At 39.9% G+C, this 22,891-nt stretch overlaps 1 protein-coding gene across 2 annotated transcripts in view; it reads left to right on the forward strand.

Moving 5' to 3' along the window:
* The window catches only part of ERCC6L2 (ERCC excision repair 6 like 2), a 103,085-nt gene that overhangs the window by 42,745 nt on the left and 37,449 nt on the right, over nucleotides 1-22,891 (forward strand). For both annotated transcript variants that reach the window (XM_067568599.1, XM_067568600.1), the window contains 6 exons: nucleotides 4,060-4,155; nucleotides 5,400-5,499; nucleotides 9,080-9,232; nucleotides 10,789-10,869; nucleotides 18,467-19,697; nucleotides 21,347-21,501. In XM_067568599.1, coding sequence (XP_067424700.1) covers nucleotides 4,060-4,155; nucleotides 5,400-5,499; nucleotides 9,080-9,232; nucleotides 10,789-10,869; nucleotides 18,467-19,697; nucleotides 21,347-21,501 — 1,816 coding nt within the window. The remainder of the gene's footprint in view (nucleotides 1-4,059; nucleotides 4,156-5,399; nucleotides 5,500-9,079; nucleotides 9,233-10,788; nucleotides 10,870-18,466; nucleotides 19,698-21,346; nucleotides 21,502-22,891) is intronic.

Raw genomic sequence — 22,891 nt, forward strand, 5'->3', positions numbered from 1 at the left:
ATGCAACGTTCTTATCTTTTTGGTAATGAAAATAACATTTTTAATGTGAACCCGTGCAATGATGTCTTCCTGAGTCTGCATACAGAAACAATAGCTTTTAGAGCTATGAGCTACCCTTTATTGGAGCGGTGTATTAATCCAGAAATAAAGCCAGAAAATTAGGCAATGAATGGGAGATATGATAAAGTGCAATGTAATCTGCACTGGAAGGAATAATTTTAACTAATCTCACCTCTTGGTGACTTCTAAATTAACTTCATAAATTCAAGAAAATACTGTAAAGCGTGCACCAGCAGTTCCAAAGCAAAAATGATGTTAGATTGTATAAAGGGACAGAGAAGAATAATGAAAAGATTATAATATACATTGTTGGTTTGTCCTTCAATGGTGTGTATAATTCTGGTCACTCTCTCAAAAAAGAAAAAAAGTGGCAAGAGGGGAAGAAAAATTCAGAGAGGCAGTGAGATGAATATTCATATAAAATGTAAATAGTTCTAAACTTTTAAATCTCTCTTCATATTAAATTTTTGATATTAGACATATAAGAGCACACAAAATAGAAGTGTATAAAATTATTAGGTCAGTCAGGTACTCCTACCGTATTTGTCCTTTCTTATAATATAAGTAAAAAGGAGCATCTAATTAAAAGATGAGAGATTTTAAAAAGGACAAAAGGATTTTTATGTACTATGTAATCTCATTTGTGGAACTCTCAGCCACAAGATGATATTGAGGCAAAGTATTTATGAAACAACAAAGGATTAGACAGTTCTGTGAATAGAACTAATTACTAACTGCCTCCCTAGAAACTTTCCTCTGGCATTTTTTGTAATTTCTGAAGGTTGTGGTACTGAACACAGACACAGGATACAAAAGTAAACAGACCATTAGTCTGAGCCAATATACCGTCCTACAGTACCAGGAACTCTTGAAATATTATGAGTTCTCTTACAATTCAGTGTGATTTAAACATTAGTTGCTTAAATGACACTTAGAATATTACCCATTTTAAATAATTTATTTACAGTGAACCAACTGATTTCTAGGTACATTCTAGAGGCATAGGGACTTGTTCCCTGAAACATTGCAGCATATCTAATAATTGTATAAGACTTTTTTAAACATCCTGTTTGGTCTTGTCTCCTCATACTCAGTCTGTTATTTCCTCTAATAAAATTGAGGTGTACTTCATATTTTAGGTTTCAAATATTTGGATTTTTTATTTGAAAAACATTTGTTAGAAAAACATGTTGACTGATATTTTGGTCTGACTGCAATGTTTGGTAAGAGAAGCTGAATTCCATCCTCTCTCATAAGAAATATACCAAAATTCCAAAATACAGTGGAGGGTTCTAAAAAACACAGATTTTTATTCAGTTTTTCAAACTTTGAGAATGCTTATCCTCCGGAAACTTCCTTTAACCATGGCAAGTTCCCACATCCTCTCCCTTTCCAAATTGAATTAACCCAGCACTACACCACATTTGGAAGGAAAAGGCCACAACTTTATTTATATTAACAAAGATTTCACTAAGTCCAAAAGACGGTAGTTCCTACCAAGTTTTTTTAAACAGGAAAATCAATTAATGTGGATAGCTTAATCCTTTCCCATCACTTTAAACTAGTTTAAGAGAATCCAAGGTAAACTATTTAAAATAAAACGAGAGTCCTGTGGCACCTTAAAGACTAACAAATGTATTTGGGCATAAGCTTTCATGGGTAGAAACCCACTTTGTCAGATGCATGAAGTGGAAACTTCAGTTTGGTAGGTATATATACACATGCAAGAATGGGTGAGTTAATGAGGTTAATTCAGTCAGGATGGATGAGACCCATTCACAACAGTTGATGAGAAGGTGTGAATGCCAAAAGGGGGAACATTATTTTTTGTAGTGGGCTTGTGACTCCCAATCTCTACTTAGACCTTTTTAAAAAAATGGATAAACTTTTTCCATCTTTTGGGGGTGTCTCATTGAGAATATGTAGTGGCTTGCCCCCACTTGTTTCTAAAATCTTTGGAGAAACCGTCATTGACCATAATATATTACTATAAACCTCATGGATGGGATAGCTCTCACCAATAAAAAAGACATTTGTCAGCTAGGAATTGTGTCCACGCAAAATACATATGTTACCTCACTCTCATTTGTTACATCAGTCAAAGGGGTATGCCTGATATTTGATTAACTGGTGCTGCTTCTAATCATTTAAACTCTATATCTACCATCTACATCCCTAGCAAGGGATACTGTTTTAGAGAGATGTTCTTGAAGCCCCCTTAGCATTTCTGCTGGATCCACTCTTACCGATTACCAGCCATCTGATCACATCATACACAGGGATGTGTTGAAGTGCTTCCTGGATCTGGAAAAACAAAACCCCAAATCAAACACCTGCCATGTTTGAAATCAAAGCCCATCTAAAACAGTCTTTCAGATATTAACACATTGGATTCAAGCATTTTGCTTTCAGACACTTTCTAGAAATTTTCAACTTTTTGCTGGAATTTGGAGGAATGTGGCTAAGCCCTGTACTAAAGAGATTTCCAAGAGTCACTCCTGCAACTAGTCCTAGGGTGAGCAGACATCCTGATATTAGGGGCTTTGTCTTATATAGACAACTATTACCATCCCCCCGTCCTGATTTTTCCCATTTGCTATCTGGTCACCCTAACTCAAGGACGGGCAAACATTTTGGCCTGAGGGCCACATCTGGGTATGGAAATTGTATGGCAGGCTATTAATGTTTCGGGAGCGGCACCAGTCCAGGCGCTGCTGGGCCCACATGGTGGGAGAAGGGCAGGGTGGAAGGGGTCAGACCGGGAATGGGGGGGAAGGTGTGGGGCTGGGAGGGGGAGCAACTGCCTCCGCACTGCACAGTTTGTTCTGCAACCTTTTCGTGCACCACCTGAATGGAGTTCACGGATCACTGGTTGAGCTGGAAGGCCTGATGAAAAACTCAGATGGGCCGTATGTGGCCCGCGGGCTGTAGTTTACCCATCCTACCCTTAACTACTACTCCCTTTGGCCGCAGCCCAGTAAAGCACTTAAGCATATGTCTAACTTTAAGCAAGTGACTAATCCTTTTAGATTCAGTGGGGGGAACTGTTCAGCTGCTTAAAGTTAAGCATATACTTAATGGGTTTGCTGAATTTGGGGACTTTATCTGAACAGCATTTTGGAGCTGTTAAAGTGTTCTGGAAGATGTTCATAATTGTTGATCCTAACTGTTCCCAAAAAGTCCAATACATACATGTTTAATGGGACTTTCTTGAAATGACTCTCACAAATGTCCATATCCTCGAAAAGGACTGCATCACAAATGAGTGGTGTTTTCTCTTATCATTTACTTTTCTGTGCTGGCAATAGTTTGGTCGAAAAAGACGTTCCACTGCACTCTAGTGCTTGTTTGTGCTGTCAGGACTGCTGTACATCCACTAAGAATAGCTGGTATGAGACATTATACCATGTTTTGGTATAAGTCATGTAGCAAGTCCTGCCAAAACCCATCTCCCTGTGATTTAAAGAAACAAAATTGGTGCAAACTCTATAGTAAGTCTCTCTTTACATAAAAACCTGTCTCACATGGCTGGAGTCATAGCTGATATAAATTGGCATAGCTCTGCTGAAGTTGATGGAGCTATGTAGATTTACACCATCTGAAGATTTGGCTCAGATTGTTCACTTTGAGTATGAAGGGGATGCAGCAGGTAGGTGGACACCACATCTGTCATATCAAGGTGAGAGCAACTGTTTGTAGTTGGACAGGTTATATAGTCTGCATGCAATTTTAGGTCAACAGTATTATTTATGTAATTTGCTACAATAATGTTAGGTCATTATGCTATTGTTGTATTTTGTAATAAAGCTGTAACTGATTGCTACGAGTGTTGGTATAAACCTGTTTAATTATGTTTGGAATGAGAAAAAATGTGAGCCTACCGCTAGTAAGTATAATTTTGGTTACATAGATCTAGAGCTAGAAATCATTTGAGTTTAAAAATTGGTACTGCCTAACTCTTTTTCTTGCAGTCTAAGAACTTACTCACTTTTTTTAAAGGGCCGGTGGATTGGGTCTCAATTTTGTTGGAGCCAATGTCGTCATATTGTTTGATCCAACGTGGAATCCAGCCAATGATCTTCAAGCCATTGACAGGTATAGTCTCAATATTAAAACTTAGATAGACATAGTGCTCCTTTTTGTTTTTATCTGGAAATTGACTTTTCTCATGCAAATTTTCCTAGAGAATATGATGTTCTTAAGTAGTCTGGTTTTAGCTGCATAACACAAGATTTATAAATGCCCATTTATAATTTGTTTAACATTAAACATATTCTACATACTGTTTAAAAAGTGAGGGAGGATTTCCCCAGCTCCTTTGTTAATTCTGACTCTTAACTTTTTGATTTCCTCTTTTTAAGTTGTGACATTATTGGAAGAGAGAGGCATAGTATGAGGCTGTGATTATGATAACTTTTTTTTTTTTTTTTTTTTTTTAAACACTAACATATAGGCAGATGGCATTTTTCCTGAGCCTGGAACCATGGCTGCTAATCTGTTTAAAACTAGAGAATATAAAAAATATACACTGTTACTGATCCAGCTCAAGAATAATATTGAGAAACATAGAATCCCTGAAGAAAAATAGTAGTGTTCTTATTTTCAAGCCTCTGTAATGTAGAGAGGTCCCTTTTCAGCGTTTTGTTTAATGGCTGAGATCTTGTTCTGGTGATGTGCAGGAATCTTATTTTCAAAGTGTTTTCTCTTAGACATTCTAAACCAGAGGATAGCATTTCACATGCAGCTCATGAAAGTACTTTCAGATAACCCAACGAGCCTTTAAAATATATAGAGCAACTATGAGTTTTGATGAGTAAAAGCATTTTGTTCATCCTATTTTATATTTTAGCTTTTAAGCTCCTTCATGATTTTGTAATTTTTAACAGTGTAGAGAGGATTTTTCTATTTTGAGTTATCTCCAGGAAGGGAGATATCTTCAGTTATCTCTCTTTGTCCCCTTCCCATTCCACAACTAGAAAAGTGTTAGGATGTTGCAGAAATGTGTGTTCTTGCAAGAGTACACCTTCACGATACCACCCTTGTGAAGTTCACATTTTTGTGATGTCTTGACATTCAGTAAATCTCTTCTGAGATTTCTGAAAATAATCTGTTGGTAGTTTCAGAGTTATGGAGATTTATGGAGAAGAGAAAAGAGGGCCCTAAAGAGAGAGAATGTGAGCTGGGTAAAAACATTTAATTTCTAAATTTGTCTTTGAGGGAAGTTCTATTTAAGCTTACAGTATTTCCCTTTTATTGGAATTGTGATTTTACTAATCCCCAAAGAAGCTCATATGTTGGATAATAACCTAATATTCTTCAAAATCGCATTGTCTTTGCAGAGCCTATAGGATTGGCCAATGCAGAGATGTGAAAGTGTTTAGATTGATATCTTTGGGGACTGTGGAGGAGATGATGTACTTACGGCAGGTTTACAAACAGGTAAAGTTCACACACTGTTAAGGTGCATGTAAGACAATAACCATTTTCAGCTGACTGTCTGAATGAGTGAAAGCTTGCCTATAGCTAAATTGACTCTATGTTGGATTTATGTCTTGAATTGTTCCCTTTACTTAATTCTAATTATGTAATTTTATGCACTTGGCTGGACGAACTGCCCCATTTACTTTAGTGGGTGCTAACTCAGGCCAATGATGGTACTTCAAATGCTGATGTTGTTACTTATTTCAGCACTCAAAGCATGTGAGAAAGGAGATTAAGTACCTATTATGAAAAACTGTGACAGCCAATATTGAATGTCATTCCTTAAAATAAAAATGTAAGAGCAAGTTTTAAATTTCAATTTAATTTCTCTTACAGGCCCACCAGTATTTAAGAATTTTAAACTCGTGGTGGGATTGAAGGTGGGCATAATTGATTTTCATTTTCTGAAGGCTGGAGCTTGCTTTTCAAAAGTTTGGGAAATATTGGGTTAAATGGACTTGGGAAGTGTCCATTAATCTGAACACTGCCTTATTTGTGAGAGCCAGTCTTTTCTGTTAACTGCATGATCATCCAGCTCCTCATTTTGAGGGAGAAAGCAGCAGGAGTACAGTTGGTAATGGGAATTGCCCCACACCAGTATGCTAACTTTGATAGTAATAGCTGGAAGACATCATGCTTTTGAGGAAACCCACAGACTTCCTTTTCCCTCCCTGTGGAGACTGATGACCACGGCAGGATCATGAGAATTCGTAGGAAGGGCTTTCCCTTCTCCTAGTTCAGCTTGTCCTAGTCTTGTTTCAGGACAGTTTATTGAGATGATCAGGAGTAAGAGTGGGGGCTGTGCCTATCATGTGACACTTTCCTAATAGAAAGCCTGGAGAATGAAATCACATGTGTGGATTGTGTCCATCCCTATAACAGCAGCAGAACATCACTAGTTCCTCACTTCATTTTTTCCCCAGTGTTTACTTTTAGTTAATTGAAATTTTTCTGGTAAATGTACTGCGAATGAACTAGCAGAGTTCTGCTATAGACACCGGTAATCTAATTTTAAAAAGGAAATCACTGTGTTTTATGAGCATCAATAATTAATTAGCATTTATTTAAGGACTAACATCTGCTGCTTTTTGTACTTGATTCTGGAAAGTCTTATGTTTTTTTCGTCAAGTGTACACAACTTTCTGAAAAACGTATATATTCCCTTTTAATATCAGTATGTGCATATACTACTTTGTTGACTTACTTTCACAGTATCACTTTGTTTTATTGTGTATAGTGGTTTTCTTCTGACTAGCGGCAGTGATAAATTTGAAAAATAAACAGATGGAAAGATCTGCAAACTAGGACCTTCCAGGGGAGAACTCTGTCAGAATAGGTCAATTTTTAAGCCTATCAACTCTGACAGCCTTTTAAACATCAGTAAACATGTTGTTAAACATCATGTAGTCCTTTCTCCATTTCCGTAATTATCCTAATTCATCTTAATTAAATGCATGTTTAGTAAACCTTTATTAAAAGTATCATGAAGAAAATTGTGCCATTTATGTACAATATTTTTAGATAATTTTACAAAGATGTTAGTACAGTGCAAGGCATTCTTTCTATCTTTGTAAAGTTCTCACAAAGCATTATGATATTAATTTTGGCAGGAATGTTTAGGGAAAGACTTGCACAGTTCTGTGCATGAAATTGTGTATATACATATGCATGTTACTAGTATATGCATGCAAAAAAATGTATTAAGGGGTCAGATTGTTTACATACATCTGGCCAGTCAGGCACCTATTTATGTAGCTGAGCTCGTGTGCATAAAGCTGTATGCATATACAATAAGTTTGAACCTCTGTCTTTAAGTATAAGAATGATCAGTGACTTGCAAATCTAAGGCACAGATTTTCATCAGGTCTTCATTAATGCACCCTCAAAATCAGTGAACACATTGGTCTGCAAACACCTGTGTATCTGTATGAACAGGTAAACTGGTAACTAATCAGGTACCTGATTTGTCTGCCCATGTATAGGTCTTTTTGCATGTAGTTGTGAGGAACCTACAAATCTTATGTCTGCATTAATAGTAACCTGCTCAAAATTTTGACCTGATTATCCAGAACTAGCTGAAAGTATTTTGTCTAATTTGACAAGTATATTTTACATAGAATAAATCTACAGACAAAATCTTTGGAGATCCAAATCCAAGGCTGTTTTTTAAATCTTGATTTGAATTGCATTTCCCTCCCTAACAATTGAGCACCTAATTGGGCACACAATTTCCCTCATGTATTCTGAGATTTTCAACAGGTGTTGATGAAGAGCATATAAAAACCTAATGTGACCATTATGAGAACACAGAAACATGACAGCACCTGAACATGCGGCTTTCTGTATAAATGTGCAAGTGCATTCTCAAATAGACAGATAAACTGAGTTGTCTATTCTGTATTCAGTCAATGTTTTAATATATGTAAATAATTGATTTATTTAAAAGCAGTCTATCTGTACTGCTTTGTGTTATAATTCCTAAAGATCAGTTAATGAGGAATGTAATTGATTTTGAAATTACTTAGGCATTTTTCTTTCTTTTTAATTCCTTTTTATTAGTGGAACAGTTGGGGAAAAAACAGTGTACAACCAACATAAACAAGTAGAACAAAAGTATAAAATTAAGTAAACAGTATAAACTAATTAATCTGAAATCTGTAGCACAACCTTAACTATGATCATGATTGCTACTATGTTGTAAAGAAAAATGTACATTGCAGGTAGCAAAGTTAAGGCTCTATCCAGCTATAGTTTGCTTTTGTGACTGTTGACTTGCATATTTCAAAGGGATGCTTCTCCCTTGAAAGCAGCTGCACAATACTAGAATCAGTATTAAGTAGCCTTTCAAGGCTACCAACATCCTAGGGACAGAGCTACAGAAAAATGTTAAAGCTCTGGTAAAAGCCATCATATTGGCATTCTTCCTGCTGTTCATGTCAAAGGGTGTCAGTTACATTAGTACTGAACGCTTGATGTCACTTTTGAAGCACAGCTAAAATTTAAACATTCGTGAAATCAGGCAGGTTTATCTGATGCACTATTTAATTAACTTTTTCCATTATAGTGGTGGCCCTTATTAAACATTTGTACACTCCACATAATCAGAGGGGATCAGAATTTAAATTTTCCCAGATCAACATTGGTGATTCAGTGACCATATTCTTTTACACTCTTTGGTGCACCGTAAAGGCCGAATAACAATATTTTAAATATATATTTTTTAAAATTATTTGTAAACGGTTACTATGCAGCGAGGTACTGATACTCAAGAGTAAGTTAGCAAGTTTCCTATATTAGGTATAGAACAATGAAGTAGGAGGCTTAAGAACATTTTTTTTGCTTTCCTATTCAGTAAAACTAGTCAGGTTAATATTATACCATGATGGCAACATCTGCCAGGGAAATTATAACAAAATATCCTCCCTTAGGATTTTCTGTCTGCTCTAACTAAAGCTATGTATATACTGTGAAAGCCAGGAAATTCTGATGTGTGATTGGAGCAAACACTTCTGAAATCTCTTGCATTATTCTGTTTTAGCAACTTCACTGCGTGGTAGTTGGAAGTGAAAATGCCAAGCGATATTTTGAGGCAGTGCAAGGATCAAGGGAACATCAAGGAGAACTTTTTGGGATCCATAATCTCTTCAAGCTTCAGATCCATGGGTCCTGCCTTACAAAAGACATCCTAGAGGTGTGAAGCTTTCCTTCTGACTTGTGGATACTAACTTTATATATTTTTTCCTCTTGAAGCATTTTACCATAAATATGAATAGAAGTGCCTTGCAAAGCCGTATGGTGAAACTTGAAACAACAAACGTCTACACTGTGCCTTAATCTATCCAGGGCTGTTAGTTTCTCACTTTCAGGCGCACCAAAATAATTCCTCTAAATAAACAAAAATGTGGAAAATGTGTTCTTATTAAAACTTTCCAAAATGCAACAAAATCAACAAAATGCATTTTTGTTCCTAATAAAAATACCACAACTGATTTTGTGACATTTCCACATTTATTCTTTTGTCCTCAGATTGTATTTTATTTATCAGATAAAATATTTGTCCTTTCAATCAAATTTAAAACCTTTTTTTTTTTTTATACTATGAGGGGAGTGTTCTGATCTTGTTAACCTTTTGTATAATGGGTATTAGTTGGAGTGGATAGTCATTTTTCATATCATAGAATTATTACATTTGTATCATATACATACATTTTAAAAAAGTACAGCCTTGAAAAGGTTGAGTGGGGCATTCTATTTTGAAATCCCTGTGTTTTGGTTTTTCTAAAACAAAGTGTGTTGGGCCAGATTCAGAGGATAATGTAGAGTGACATAAAGTATGCATAACATGCACCTTTTTATGCCCTCAGTATGTATGTTTTACCAAATAAGACTCCCTGAAACTTATTTTCTCTCTTATCGTAAACCTCTACCCTGTTATATATCACACCTCAATTTGGTTTGTGGAATATAAGGAGGTTGTTAGGGGCTAAGCTGGCATAATTCACATGCTATGGGCTAGAAGGTTAGAGTAGCAAAAAATAAAACAAAACTTTAACAAAAAGATGTAAGAAGACTGTGTAAGGTTAAAATTCTTTACACTTATGTGTGGATAAAGGAGTCTAATTTTATAATATGGAATGCATTGTCTCTGAAGTTGGCCCATTATGTTAAGAACTCTTTTAAACTGGGAAAGCCATAACCCCATCCCAATCATTCTTAGTAATTTAACTTTGGAGATAAAGCTTTTTAGGCATAGTCTCAGCCAAAGGTGAATGTTTTTAGAAAGTTTATAAACAAAATCTGTCTAGCCATTTTTTAGGAAAGATACATGTTTTGCACTTTGGGATACTTTGATTCCAATCTGTTTACTAGGAGGAAAACATTGTCTTGGCATATGCTTTAAATAGTCTCTAGTGATGAAAATACTGTCTGAAAAAATTGTTTTAAAAATAGTAAAATTTGGTTTTGTATGTAGGACCCACTCAACATGTACAGTATGTCAATTTTTCTTACTCATTAGAGGCCTCATACAACTGTCATTGAGTCTTTCCATCAACTAAAGTGTGAAACTTGGTTTGGGCCTTTGGTGTGAGTGGCCATTTTACTCTTGAACATATGCACTTCCAGATAAAGATAGAAAAATTAAGCTTTCCCCTGTTTGACCATCTTAACTTGAAGAACACACATACTGCCTTGTGTTGGTTATTTTTATTACAAAGCTTTCCTGGCTTGGATCTTTTATTCTTTTAGCGGGAGGGCCGAGTGGAAGCAGGAGTCATGACAGCCACTACATGGCTCAAGGAGGAGCCTTCATCATGCAGGCTAGAATTGGTGAGTTGTCTTTGGTGAGCATGTCATACAACATGGAATGTGGGTACTTTTTTTCCTCTTGCTCTAGCGAGTGTGTTGAGCAAACATCTTTGACAATAACTAGAGACAAATTTTTAAAAGAGCATATAAGGGATAATATCAGAAAGAGAGAACATTGTTGCAGGATGGTAGTCTTTTTGCTGCGTTAGATTGGAATTTGCAAGAATATAATGAATATCAGGCAAAGTTGTGTTAATATGCTTACTATGTGGTAATATCTCATCATAATGCTTCTACAGTATTTCTTAAATACCATCAAACTGCTGTGGGTATATATTTTTTGTTAATGGATACTATTGATGTGTAGACAGTTGCTCACTGAGCAATTCTGTATTCTGAATGGCTTAATTGACAAATGACTTGTTGGATCAGTATCTCAACTGATATTAAGTCAGCATAGCCCCAATGACTTCAATGGAGCTATACCTGTTCACACCAGCTAAGAAGCTGCCCCTACTATACTTTGGACAGAGTATTTGAAGTAAAATTCACTCCTTTGCACAAAGCCCAAATAATTGGTTCTAGTGTCTGTGTGTTAGAGACCGGTTGTGTCCTGTGGTTAGACTGGGAGTCAGGCCTTGTGATTAGAACAGGAGTGAGGACTGGGTTACCCAGAAAAAGGCAAGGCAGGGGTCAAGGCAGGAGCAGGGCTGCAACAAGCTGGCACAGGAGCTATCACAGCTGTGGGCAAATGCTTTGAGCAGCCCCTGACTTGCTGCTGGGCTTAAAGAGCCAGTCTGCTGACTCTTCCAACCAGTTGGATGGTTTAGCCAATCAGTCATATAAGTCTTAACTATAATCAGTATTCTATAGGCTAGTAACTGGTATAGTAGTCAGATACTCTGGTTTAGACCACTTGATCTACATAATTGCAGATCCTCCTACAGGCCATATTAATGATTTGTTCCATATGCCTCTTTGGGAACTGGTTTGGAGCCCCCATTCTGTGACCTGCAGGGGGCATTAGTTCTGCATCATTGTCACGTGGCCAGCTTCGCTTCCTGTGGAAAGCTTTAAATAGGCCTTCTGCAATTGGGTGAATTTCACTGTTTATAAATAAGATGACTTCCTTTTAACTGAATAGTTTTTTCAGTTTTGTCAGTAAATATTCACATACATATAGTCTTGTTAATTATACAGTAATTGAGTCCATTTTGGAGTGATACTGGATTTTAAATTGTAACAAAATAAAATGTCTGTATCAAAACAACAGTTTTAACCCCTTGAATTGATTAATTTTATGTCACCTTTGGCTATGAAGGATTATTTTTGTTTTATATTTGTGGTGAGCACTTAGAGAGTGGGGTAAAGAGATTAAATACAGCTCTAAATTAGGCAAAAACCCAAATAAATTTAGTGTGTGCATGTGTGTGTGCACGTGCATGCCCCACTGAGTTAACTTGTACTGTAAATTGGCCACGATCTCTTAAGCCTGATCTTCATGGGAAAGTTTTGTTTTGTTTTTTTTGTGTAACAAAGGGCGTGCATTTAAAGTGATATAGTGTATATCAGTATAACCTCCCACATGGACACTTTTATTCGGATGCATGAGTGGCCTTTTTCAATTTAGTTTCTGTCATTTGGAAAGGGATTTTAAGCTTAAAATAATAAAAAGCTTCTTTTTCCTCAGAATATCAACACATTGAGTTATACCAGGATAATTATATTGGTATAACTAGTAAAACTTTCCTAAGTAGATACGACCTTAATTATTTACCCTTCTGTTGTGACCTTCCATATAGATTTTGAAATATTTCTGTACTCAGTGTGCATAGTTTTGTTCCTGTTTTCTGAACTGCCTTAGTTTTGTGCTGGGCTAGATGATGTGGGCTTGGCTACAGTAGTCCTTAAGATATTCTAGAGTAGAATATTATGAGCTCACAGCTCTTTAAACCATTATAAGTGGGAGCTTTAGCTCCCAAATCCTAAAACCTTGGCCATCCAGTTGTGTGTTTTCCTTATAAATTATTTGATTATGTAGTGTTTTGGTTTGGACTGTTGAATTGCTTTTCAACCTAACCAACTTGAAAGCTGCACCAAAATGAATTCAAACTATAAATATAACGGTATGTTGACTGGACAAATGCAGGTTGTTCCCTAACAAGCAAACAATAGATAGTATGTATTCTTCTTTGAGTGCTTGCTAATGTTGATTCCAAGTAGGTGCGTGCACGCCATGTGCACAGTTGTCGGAAGGTTTTTTCCCTAGCGGTACCCATTGGGGCAATGCAGGCACCTCCTAGAGTGGCACCTCCCTGGTGCTTTATATAGGGTCTTGCTGACCCACCACCTCTTCCGTTCTTTCTTACCACCTGTGATGGTCGTTGGAGCTTCTTGCCTTCTCTCGTCAGAAAGCATTCTTCTGGTGGTAGATATGAACCTGTAAATAGTAGAGTAGAGTTAATTAACTTAGTTTGTAGTTAGGTAAGTTTTATTTGCCCCCACCCCACCCCATTACACCCGGGACCAGGGCATACCTTAGTCTCAAGGATTCAAACTGTGCAGGACCTGACAAACCTATGCCAAAGGGCTATCCCCACAAATCCTGTCTGAAGTGCCTAAGGGAAACCCATCAGGCTAACCGGTGCAAGATCTGCAGGGGTTTCCATCCGAGGACCAAAAAGGTCAGGAGTGTGAGACTGAAGCACCTCCTCATGGAGGCAGCTCTCCACCCCCAACTGGGCCACTTGGACTTGGCACCCAGTACCTCAGTGTGGAGTGTGCTGGTCTCTCTGAAAGAGGCTACATTGCCAAAGAAGATCTCTGCGCCAGAGGACCCCAGGCACAGGCATTCCCCAGCACTGAAGATGCCATTCTCCAGTATCTCGAGGAGGAAGAAAACCGAGAAGACTCTAGCCTACAGTAAAGGCTGCAGGGAAACATGATAACCGGGTGCGTCCTGTGATGGGGCATCCAGCACCTTCCCCACTGGAGATGGTACCATTGCCTTCGGTCCCACAGAGGGTGCCATTGAATCTGGTGCTGTTGGACTCACCTGTACAGGAGAGCCATGTGAGAGAGCCGCACTCTCCACCCCAACACATTCGAGGCAGTTAGGGATCTGATAGTCATGATGGTACAGCAGTACCTCGCCAGGATGGAGTAGCAGGAACCAAGACCTCTGATACCATAGCGAAGTGCAGTGCCGTCTAGAGGCAAGCTTGCCATGATGCGACACCAGTCTCCCACTCCCTGGCTTCGTCCTGCTTGGCACCGCCATAGTCCCCACACTCAGAGTCACAATCATTTGGTTCAGAGGCAGAATCCTAAGCCTCCAGGCACAGTCGACACCGGTCGCAAGGGCACTGCTACAGGCAGGAGAAGGGGCAGTCCCCTTTCATGAGACTTTGGCCAGTGCAGTGGCAGAAGCCTGCACAATGGCCCTTTTAGACTCCGTGAGCATGCCACCAGGCCCAAGGGTCCTCTTCAGGGTGGTCCCATTTGGTCACCTCACAAACGGGCTGCCCAAACACTTGAGGTCTGACTATCCCCTCACGGCACCAAAGGGGACAACAACTCTGGCGCTAAGGTGAGTATAGAGTGCGGTGTGGAGACCAGTACCAGTATGGATCCAGGCACCGAGTTTGACAACCCAGCGCAAAGGGAATCCCATGATCCAGTCATACAGGAAGACCCAGTTCCACCCAGGGCATCATCGTCTTCCCTGGACGAGGTGTGGGCAGGGACTTTGACCATGCCACCATCAGTGGATAATAGGGTGCACAAGGAGCTGCCAAGGAGGATTGCCAAGAACCTGGGACTCCAAGCAAAGGAAGTGTGGGAGTCAGAGGACCTCATGGTGGATATCTTGGCACCAGATGGCCCCTCCAGGGTAGCACTAGCCATCATAAAAACAATACAAGCCACCACCAAGACATGTAGCAAACACCAGTTTCTATCCCCCCTACAGCTAAGGGGTTAGAAAGTACTTTGCTCCCTTCACAGAGCACAAGTATCTCTTTGCTCACCGACACCCAGGATTGCTGGTGGTAGTGGCAGCAAGTGACACAGAGATACAAGGACAACAAACACCAACGCCCAAGTCCTAGGACTCAATGAAGCTGAATCTCTTCATTAGGAAGGTGTACTCCATTGGGGGTCTCCAGCTTCATATCACTAACCAGCAGGCGATTCTGAGCTGCTAGAACTTCACCTCCTGGGAGACTATGACAAAATTCAAGGAGTTGCTTCCAGCTGACTCCAGACAGGAGTTTGCAGCAGTCATCAAGGAGGGAAAGGCCGTGGAAAAGACTTTGCTGCAGGCTGATCTAGACATGGCAGATTCAGCCACAAGGACAATGTCATCGGCAATTGCCATAAGAAGGAGCTTATGGCTTCAGGTGTTGAGTCGTCCCCCCGTCGTGTGTCTCCCCCCCTCTTCCCCCCCAGAGGTCCAACAAACCATCCAAGACCTGCTTTTTGAGGGCTCAAGCTTTGTTTTCAGAGCAAACAGACTCCAAACTTCATAGCCTGAAGGATTCCAGAGCGACACTGAAATCCTACACAGGGTCTACACACGCCAAGCACCAGAGAAACCACTTCAACCCCCAGACTTCCCCACGTTTTTATCCTGTGCAACAAAGAAAGAGGGGCAGGAGTAACCAGAGTGGGGGCTCGGTGAGGCAGTCTTCTAGCTCAAAACAATCATTTTGAGGATGCACCTGGGGGTAACACACCAGACCAAATCTAGGATCCCTCTCCTATTTCCTGAATCGTCTATCTCCATTTCTACAGGGCATGCACTCAGATCACCTCGGACGCTTGGATGCTGCACACGATAGGATTGGAATATTCTCTCCAATTTTCTTCCTTCCCACTCTTCCATCCCTCTTCTCTGTCCCTCTTCAGGGACCCCCTCTCACAAGTAACTTGCTTGAAACTCCTAGGTCACATGTCCTCCTGCACATACATAGTTCAGCACGTGAGGCTGTGGCTCAGGGCTCTCCAGGTTTGCCTGGCAATGGCTTATCGACAGAACAGAGAAAAGCTGGACAAGATTGTTTCACTTTCCTCCTTGGGTCATCGAATCCCTCCAGTGGTGGCTGAATGCTCAGTTGGGATGCGTGGGAGTCCCCTTTCCCAGATTTCAGCCATCGTCTTTAATCACGGATGCATCCATGTTAGGATGGGGAGCACATCTAGGGACCCTCAGATCTCAAGACCTTTGGTCTCCAGCTGAGTTGTTGCTCCACATCAACATCAGGGAGCTGAGAGCGGTTTGCCTAGCATGTCAAATATTCCAGCATCACTTAGAAGGCAGATGCGTGTCAGTCATGATGGACAATATGACAGCAATGTTTGATATAAACATACAGGCTGGAGCACGCTCCTTTCCCCTTTGCCAAGAAGCCCTCAAACTGTGGGACTTCTGCATGACTCACTCCATATACTTAGAGGCATCTTACCTTCTAGGATTCCAGAATGAGCTGGCTGATCATTTCAGCAGATCCTTCCACAACCACAAGTGGTCCATTCATCTGGATATCCTGAATAGCATCTTCCAGCAGTGGGGAGTTCCCCAAATAGATCTGTTCACGACTTGATTCAACAGGAAGTGTCAACAGTTTTTGTTCTTTCCTCAGCCACAGCCCAGGCTCAATCGTGGATACATTCCTCCTTCCATGGAGGCACCACCTACTTTATGCATTCCCGCCTTTTCCGCTTGTTCATAGGGCCCTACTCAAGATAAGAAGGGAAAGGGTGTCCATTATACTGATATCTTTAGCCTGGCCTCGGCAGCATTGGTGTCCGATACTGCTGGAGCTGTCTGTCGTAGCCCCAATTGCCCTGCCATTGGTGCCAGACCTAACCATGCAGAACCACGGCCACCTGCAACATCCCAACTTCGAGTTTCTCCACCTCACGGTGTGGAAGCTTCATGGTTGAACCCCATGGAGTCTGCATGCCTGGGGCTGGTCAGGAAAGTCTTCCTTGGCAGCAGGAAGCTGTCCACCTGGGCTACAAACTTGACCAAGTGTAAGAGGTTTTCCATTTGTGCGACGTAAAAGGACACTCCTCCAATGCAAGGGTCACTGCTCTTTATCTTCGACTATCTACTGCACTTGAAACAAATAGGGCTGGCAGTATCATCCATAAAGATACACCTGGCGGCAATATCTGCATTCCACCCGGGAGCGCAGAAACAGTCTTTGCTGATCCAATGGTTACCCTTTTCTTAGGGGCCTGGACAGACTCTATCCTCCAGGTTCACCATCTGATACCAGCATGGGATCTGAACCTAGTACTCCAGATTAATGGGACCTCCATTTGAGTCCTTAGCAACATGTTTGCTCCTCTACCTCTCATGGAAAGTGACATTCCTGGTCGCTAGTACCTCAGGCAGAAGGGTGTCTGAGCTCAAGGCTTTGACATCCTACCTTCAGTACACAGTGTTTTACAAAGACAAGGTTCAGTTGCGACCTCACCCAGCTTTCCTTCCTAAGGTGGTATCTCTGTTTCACATGAGGACATCATCTTCCCAGTGTTCTTCCTGAAGCCGTATGCCAATAACATGAAACTAAGCCTCCATTCCCTAGATGGCAGGAGGGGCGCTAGACTAGACCTTTTCGTAAATCAAACCAACTCTTCATCGCTATAGCGGATAGGTTGAAGGGTCTCCTGGTATCATCCCAGAGGATCTCACTGTGGATCACCTCCTGTATCAGGACCTGATACGTCCTGGCTGAGGTGCCAGCCCCGGCACTAACAGCGCACTCCATGAGGGCGCAGGCTTCCTCGGCAGCTTTCTTGGAGCAGGTCCCTACACAGGAAATCTGCAGGGCTGCAACTTGGTCATTGATGTATAGGTTCATCTTGCATTATGCTATTACTCAGCAGGCCAGGGACGACGCAGCATTTGGCAGAGCAGTGCTTCAGTCAGTGATTCTGTGAGCTCCAACCACTCCTCCTATGGTCAGCTTGGGAATCACCTGCTTGGAATCAACATGAGCAAGCACTTGAAGAAAAAACGGTTGCCTAGCTTTTGTAATGCTTGTTCTTCAAGATGTGTTACTCATGTCTATTCCAAGACCCACCTGCCTTGCTCTCTGTCGCAGCCTTCTGACAAGAAGGAAATGAAGAGGCAGCCGGTCAGCAGGGCCCTATGTATAGCGCCATGGATGCACTGCTCTAGGGTCTCCTGCATTGACCCGACAGGTATTGCCAGGGAAAAACCTTCCGACAACTGTGCATGTGGCGTGCATGCACCTACTTGGAATGGACATAAGCAACACATCTCGAAGAACAACAGTTACAAAAGGTAGGTAACCATTTTTTGTTGTCCCAGACATTTAACACAGTTTACTAATGGGTTTTTTGTGTCATAATACACATTCTATTTGGTTAAATATTTTATTGCATACCAAAGCTTCATAGTTGCTTAATGTCTGTGTATTGAATATATATTCATTTTTGTATAGATTGGGTTTTATAATTTTAGTAAAAATCCATTTTCTGTATTAGAGAGTCAAATTAAATGTTGTTTCAAATGTGTATGTTTCAATAGCTTTTTTGTTGTATCGTTAACTTCTGTGACAATAATTTTCAATATTTTTTTTAGCATGCAGAGCCAGATTGTGAGGAAGATAAAGCTCCTCTCAAATCTAGGAAACAATTGGAAAAAGAGGAATTTGATTTTTACAGTGACTTTAGTGATGATGAACTTGTGGGAAGCTCAAGAACAAAAGCTGATGGCAGCAGACTTTGCAATACAAATGATAGGATGGTTTCAAAAAGACAGTTTACCTTAAAGCAGTGTGGTTTTCTTAAACTATTAGAGAGAGAAACTAAAGCTACTGAGGTCATTGATATTAATGGTTCGTCTGATCATGAAAGCTCTGATGCTCAGTCTGTGGGTCAAAGATCAAATGTAGATGTCAAGTGCATTGGTCTTCAGAAAAGTAGAAGCCATAATAATGTTTTGAGAGATCGGACAATCACTGAGTCACCAAATAGTACTGAAAAGCAAGATATGCGTTGTGTGATTGTAGCCCCAAATTGGCCTGTTTCATCTGACTCTGAAGAAGAAAAAAAAGTTGAAAATAAACAAAAAGATCAATGCATTTTAAAGGAAATTGGTGTAGTCATGGAGACTGAAGGCAGTTCAGAAGAGAGTGATGTCATCTTTCCTTCCCAAATTCCAGCTCACCAAGAAACTATTCCTACTCAAAACATTAAAAGAAACCAACCTGTATCAGAAAAATCTGAAGGGTCAGATACAGAAAAGACCACTAAACGTACACCTAAGGGAGACTCTTTGGCATGTAAACACTCTCTGGTCAGTAATACCATGTCAGTCTTCACCAAAATAAAGACTTTGAAAAATGCCCAAAAGACCATAGCATATATGCAAGGCACTAGTGACATAAGTGATGAGTCTGATGATCTTGAAATACCCCTATGGTCCAAATCAAGAAACCAGAAAGCCTTCACTGCTGCTAAGTTGAAACAAAAATGTGCTCGAAATAAGGAGTTCTGTAATTCTTCCAAAACTGTGCTGCAAGCAAACAAGTCAAACAATGGAGAAAAAGAAACTGATTCACAGAACATAGATGAATTTTCATCCTCTGAAGATAATTCACCAGTCAAGAAAATTCACCTGAGCAAGCAAAGCCATAGGCACAAAAATCAGAGACGCAGAATTCAGTTTGACCCTAAATCCTCCTGCTGTGTTAGAGCTGCTTCAGTTGCAGTGTCGACATCCAGTCACTCTCATGTGCACAAGACCTCTATAAGTAAGAGAGCATCTGTCAATCAAGAAGAAAATGTGGGATCAATGGACAAATTTTTAGGTGACTATAAAATTATTACAAGTTTTTGTTTAATACAATTTAGTGGTACAAATTTAACGTGGATAAGTTTATTGCAGGTATATAGGAGTTTCAAAGGTGTCACTCTGTTCTTTTTTATATCTGATTTATTAAGGGTTCTTTAATATTGTCCTTCCTTTTTTATAGGCCTTGTTGGTTTCACTGATTATTTTTATCCTTGTCTCTTCTGATTTGGTGGACCATTCTGCAATACAGTGGATGCAACCTGGATATTAACAACTTCTGGTTAATAATAACATTTTGCTGGGAACCGATCCTGTGCCATTGACTTCAATGTTAATGGCATTCAGATTCAGATTGTTAATGGGATTGGCAACAGTATGCTGCTTTATTGAGATTTTTTTGGAAGACAGGCCCTAGCCATATGCAGGCAGGTTTGCAGTGCTGCAACCTGGGAAGAAAATGCAGGGAAAGCCTTCCCTGATTCTGTATCTCTGCATACTTGCCTGCACCTGCATCCCTGCCCAACAGGGGGCCCCTGCTGAAATCCTGGCATTGTCTGGGAGAGTACGCTGTGGGTAGGGCAGCAGTGTGGATTGGGGCTGCAGCCTGGCTTTCCATAGGGAGTGAGGCTTCTGGGGTCCCATGGAGCAGCACGGTACCTCTCACCGCTGCTCTCCTATCCACAGCCTCCCCTCCCAGCCCCTCCAGGACCACTAGGAGAGAGAGATACTATGCAGCTCTGTAAGCTCCTAGCACCCCCATTCTCCTGATGCTGCCCTGCCCACAGCTTCCCCTCCCCTCGGAAAGCCCCAGCATGCAACTTCAGCTATCCTCCCCATTGCTGCCTGCTCATAGGCAGGTTTGTGGAGTGCAGCCAGAGAGGGCAATCCCAGCACTTCTTTCTCTGGCTGCAGCCCCACAAACTTGCCCTTCTGCTTATTGGCAACTGCCAGATAATGGCAACTTTTTGCTGGCAATCAAGGGGTTACTAATAAGCAGAATCTACTGCATGTTTCTATTTTGCTACACATTTTCAAGCACTGCAAAAAGGTACATTAATGTATGTTACCATTCAATTTTCTGACTTGGGAAAGAATAAATCAGTTTTCACCATAATGTTAACTCTTTCCTGTTATCAGTAACTGGTCATTTTGTCACTGAATATTATTTTAAATATGTACCATAGTATTGGTAGTATGCGTAATATATAAGAGTTGGGACATTTAATCCTTAACTTTGAGCATTATGATTGCAGTCAAAAACTATGGGTGCCTTGGAGCAAGGTTTGCCTTTTCTCAAAATGAAAAAGGTAATTTACTAAAATAGTTGCAGCGTTACACAAATCGTTAAAATGGATATTAGCACAACTGAAAGATTTAAGGACAAAGCCCTAGATTTTTGAAGGTATTTAGGTTCCTAAATCCCTTTTGAAAATGAGACTTAAGCTCCTAAATCAGTTAGTCAATGCAATGCTGAGTGCAGCAATGCCTAAATACCTTTTAAAAGTCTGGGCCTAAGTGACAGCCTAACAAAACCTAGAATGTCCATGTTAACCTTATTTTGACTTTTCTTTTAAAATTGCGATATATGTAATAGAGTTGATATATCCATGCAGTATTTTGGAATGGCCAAGTGTGTTTGATTATACCTTTCTTACCATGTATTAGATGGTGTTCAAGAAGTGGCTTATATTCATTCAAACCAGAATGTGGTTGGATCAAGCAAGGCTGAGAATCAGATGAGTGACTGGGCAGTGCGAGATGTATTTGAATTGAAGCAGTTTTCCCAGCTCCCTGCTAATATCACAGTCTATAGTGCCAAGGTAAAGAGGAGGATTTGGGAAATGTTGTTTTGTTCTATTTTTATCCTCATTTTCTTTCTTCAAACTTGGTTTTATATTAATGGCCACCATGAACGATCAAAGCCACTGATTCCAGGAGGAGGAGGAGTTTCAAGTGGAGGCCTAATAAAATAAAATACTGTGGGTATTTTTGTAGTGGGTCAGCCTTGAAGGAGTTGGGAACTGAGTAGAAGAGCACCCTCTGCTGGATTCTGTAAGATTGTTCCAAAAGTATTATGCTTATTTATTTTAGAACAGAGATTGGATACTTTGAATCTAATCCTGTGTCACATTTTCTCTGCTAATAGGACCTAATTTGAAGCCTGGAATCTTCAATTTGTCTTTGGTCTAATTAATAAAGTAGCATGTTTCCAGAAGGTTGAACCATCATGATACTCCATAGGACTCCTTCAATAGAGCTGAAAAGTATTTTAGTTAGAATCATTTACAAAGTCAAACATGAGTTTGCAGAAATAACTTTTTATGTTAAAATGTCTAGTATGATTAATTCAACTTTATGGGTCATTGTAGTCTTCATTAATGGAAGTCAGAAGTTGTAAATTGAACCCAAGTTTGTTGAGGGCATTTCTAACATCTGCTTAATTTGTAGTGATAAGTATGTGGTTTTTTTTATGCTTTATAGCCATTGTTTCTTTTGGAAACATTTGGAATAGAGATAAGTCTGAGTGTAAACTCAGATAGAGCTTCAAGTTTTGCTTCACACCATTGCTTTCTGTTTTGAATCCTCATTCCTTAATGTTAGGGGCATTCTGATTTGGATCCAAAGTTCAGACGTTAAGTTTGGAAATGTTTACATTAAGGTTTTTGGTTTGGGGTTTCGTGTTTAATTTGGATTTAGATAGGCACCATCAACTTAATTATTTGTAAAGATTAATCTGATCATTCCCCAGTCACTTCATTTTATACTACAAACTTTTGTAGTTCGCCCTAAGCTGATCCCCAAGATAAACCACGAAAGGTTTGCAAACTACAGCAAATGTTTGGGATATGTTCAGTTTACTCTTCATAAATGTGTTTAACTACCATGAATAAATTAGTCATCATTTAACACAAGGTAAAAACTCTACTCTGGATCTACACATAAGTTTATTCTCATGCATTTCTTCATTAACAGGTGTGCTTCCAGCATTGCTGATGTATTGCAATTAATTGTTCTATTAACAAGGGGTGCTGAAGCAATATTATGCTGGGAAGATCAAACTAAGCCAACCAGCAATAAGTGAGACCTTTTCAGTAGTAAAAGCATTTGCATCTGAATCTCTCTCCTAAATAGACCATCAGGTAAAAATACTAAAGAACAGTACAGAAAGATCCCAGGCACTAGAATGCAGTACAAATTAAAGAAAAAATT

This window comes from Emydura macquarii, unplaced genomic scaffold, assembly GCF_026122565.2.
Source record: "Emydura macquarii macquarii isolate MOO-44397 ecotype Brisbane River unplaced genomic scaffold, CSIRO-AGI_Emac_v2 contig_2897, whole genome shotgun sequence".
NCBI lineage: Eukaryota > Metazoa > Chordata > Testudines > Chelidae > Emydura > Emydura macquarii.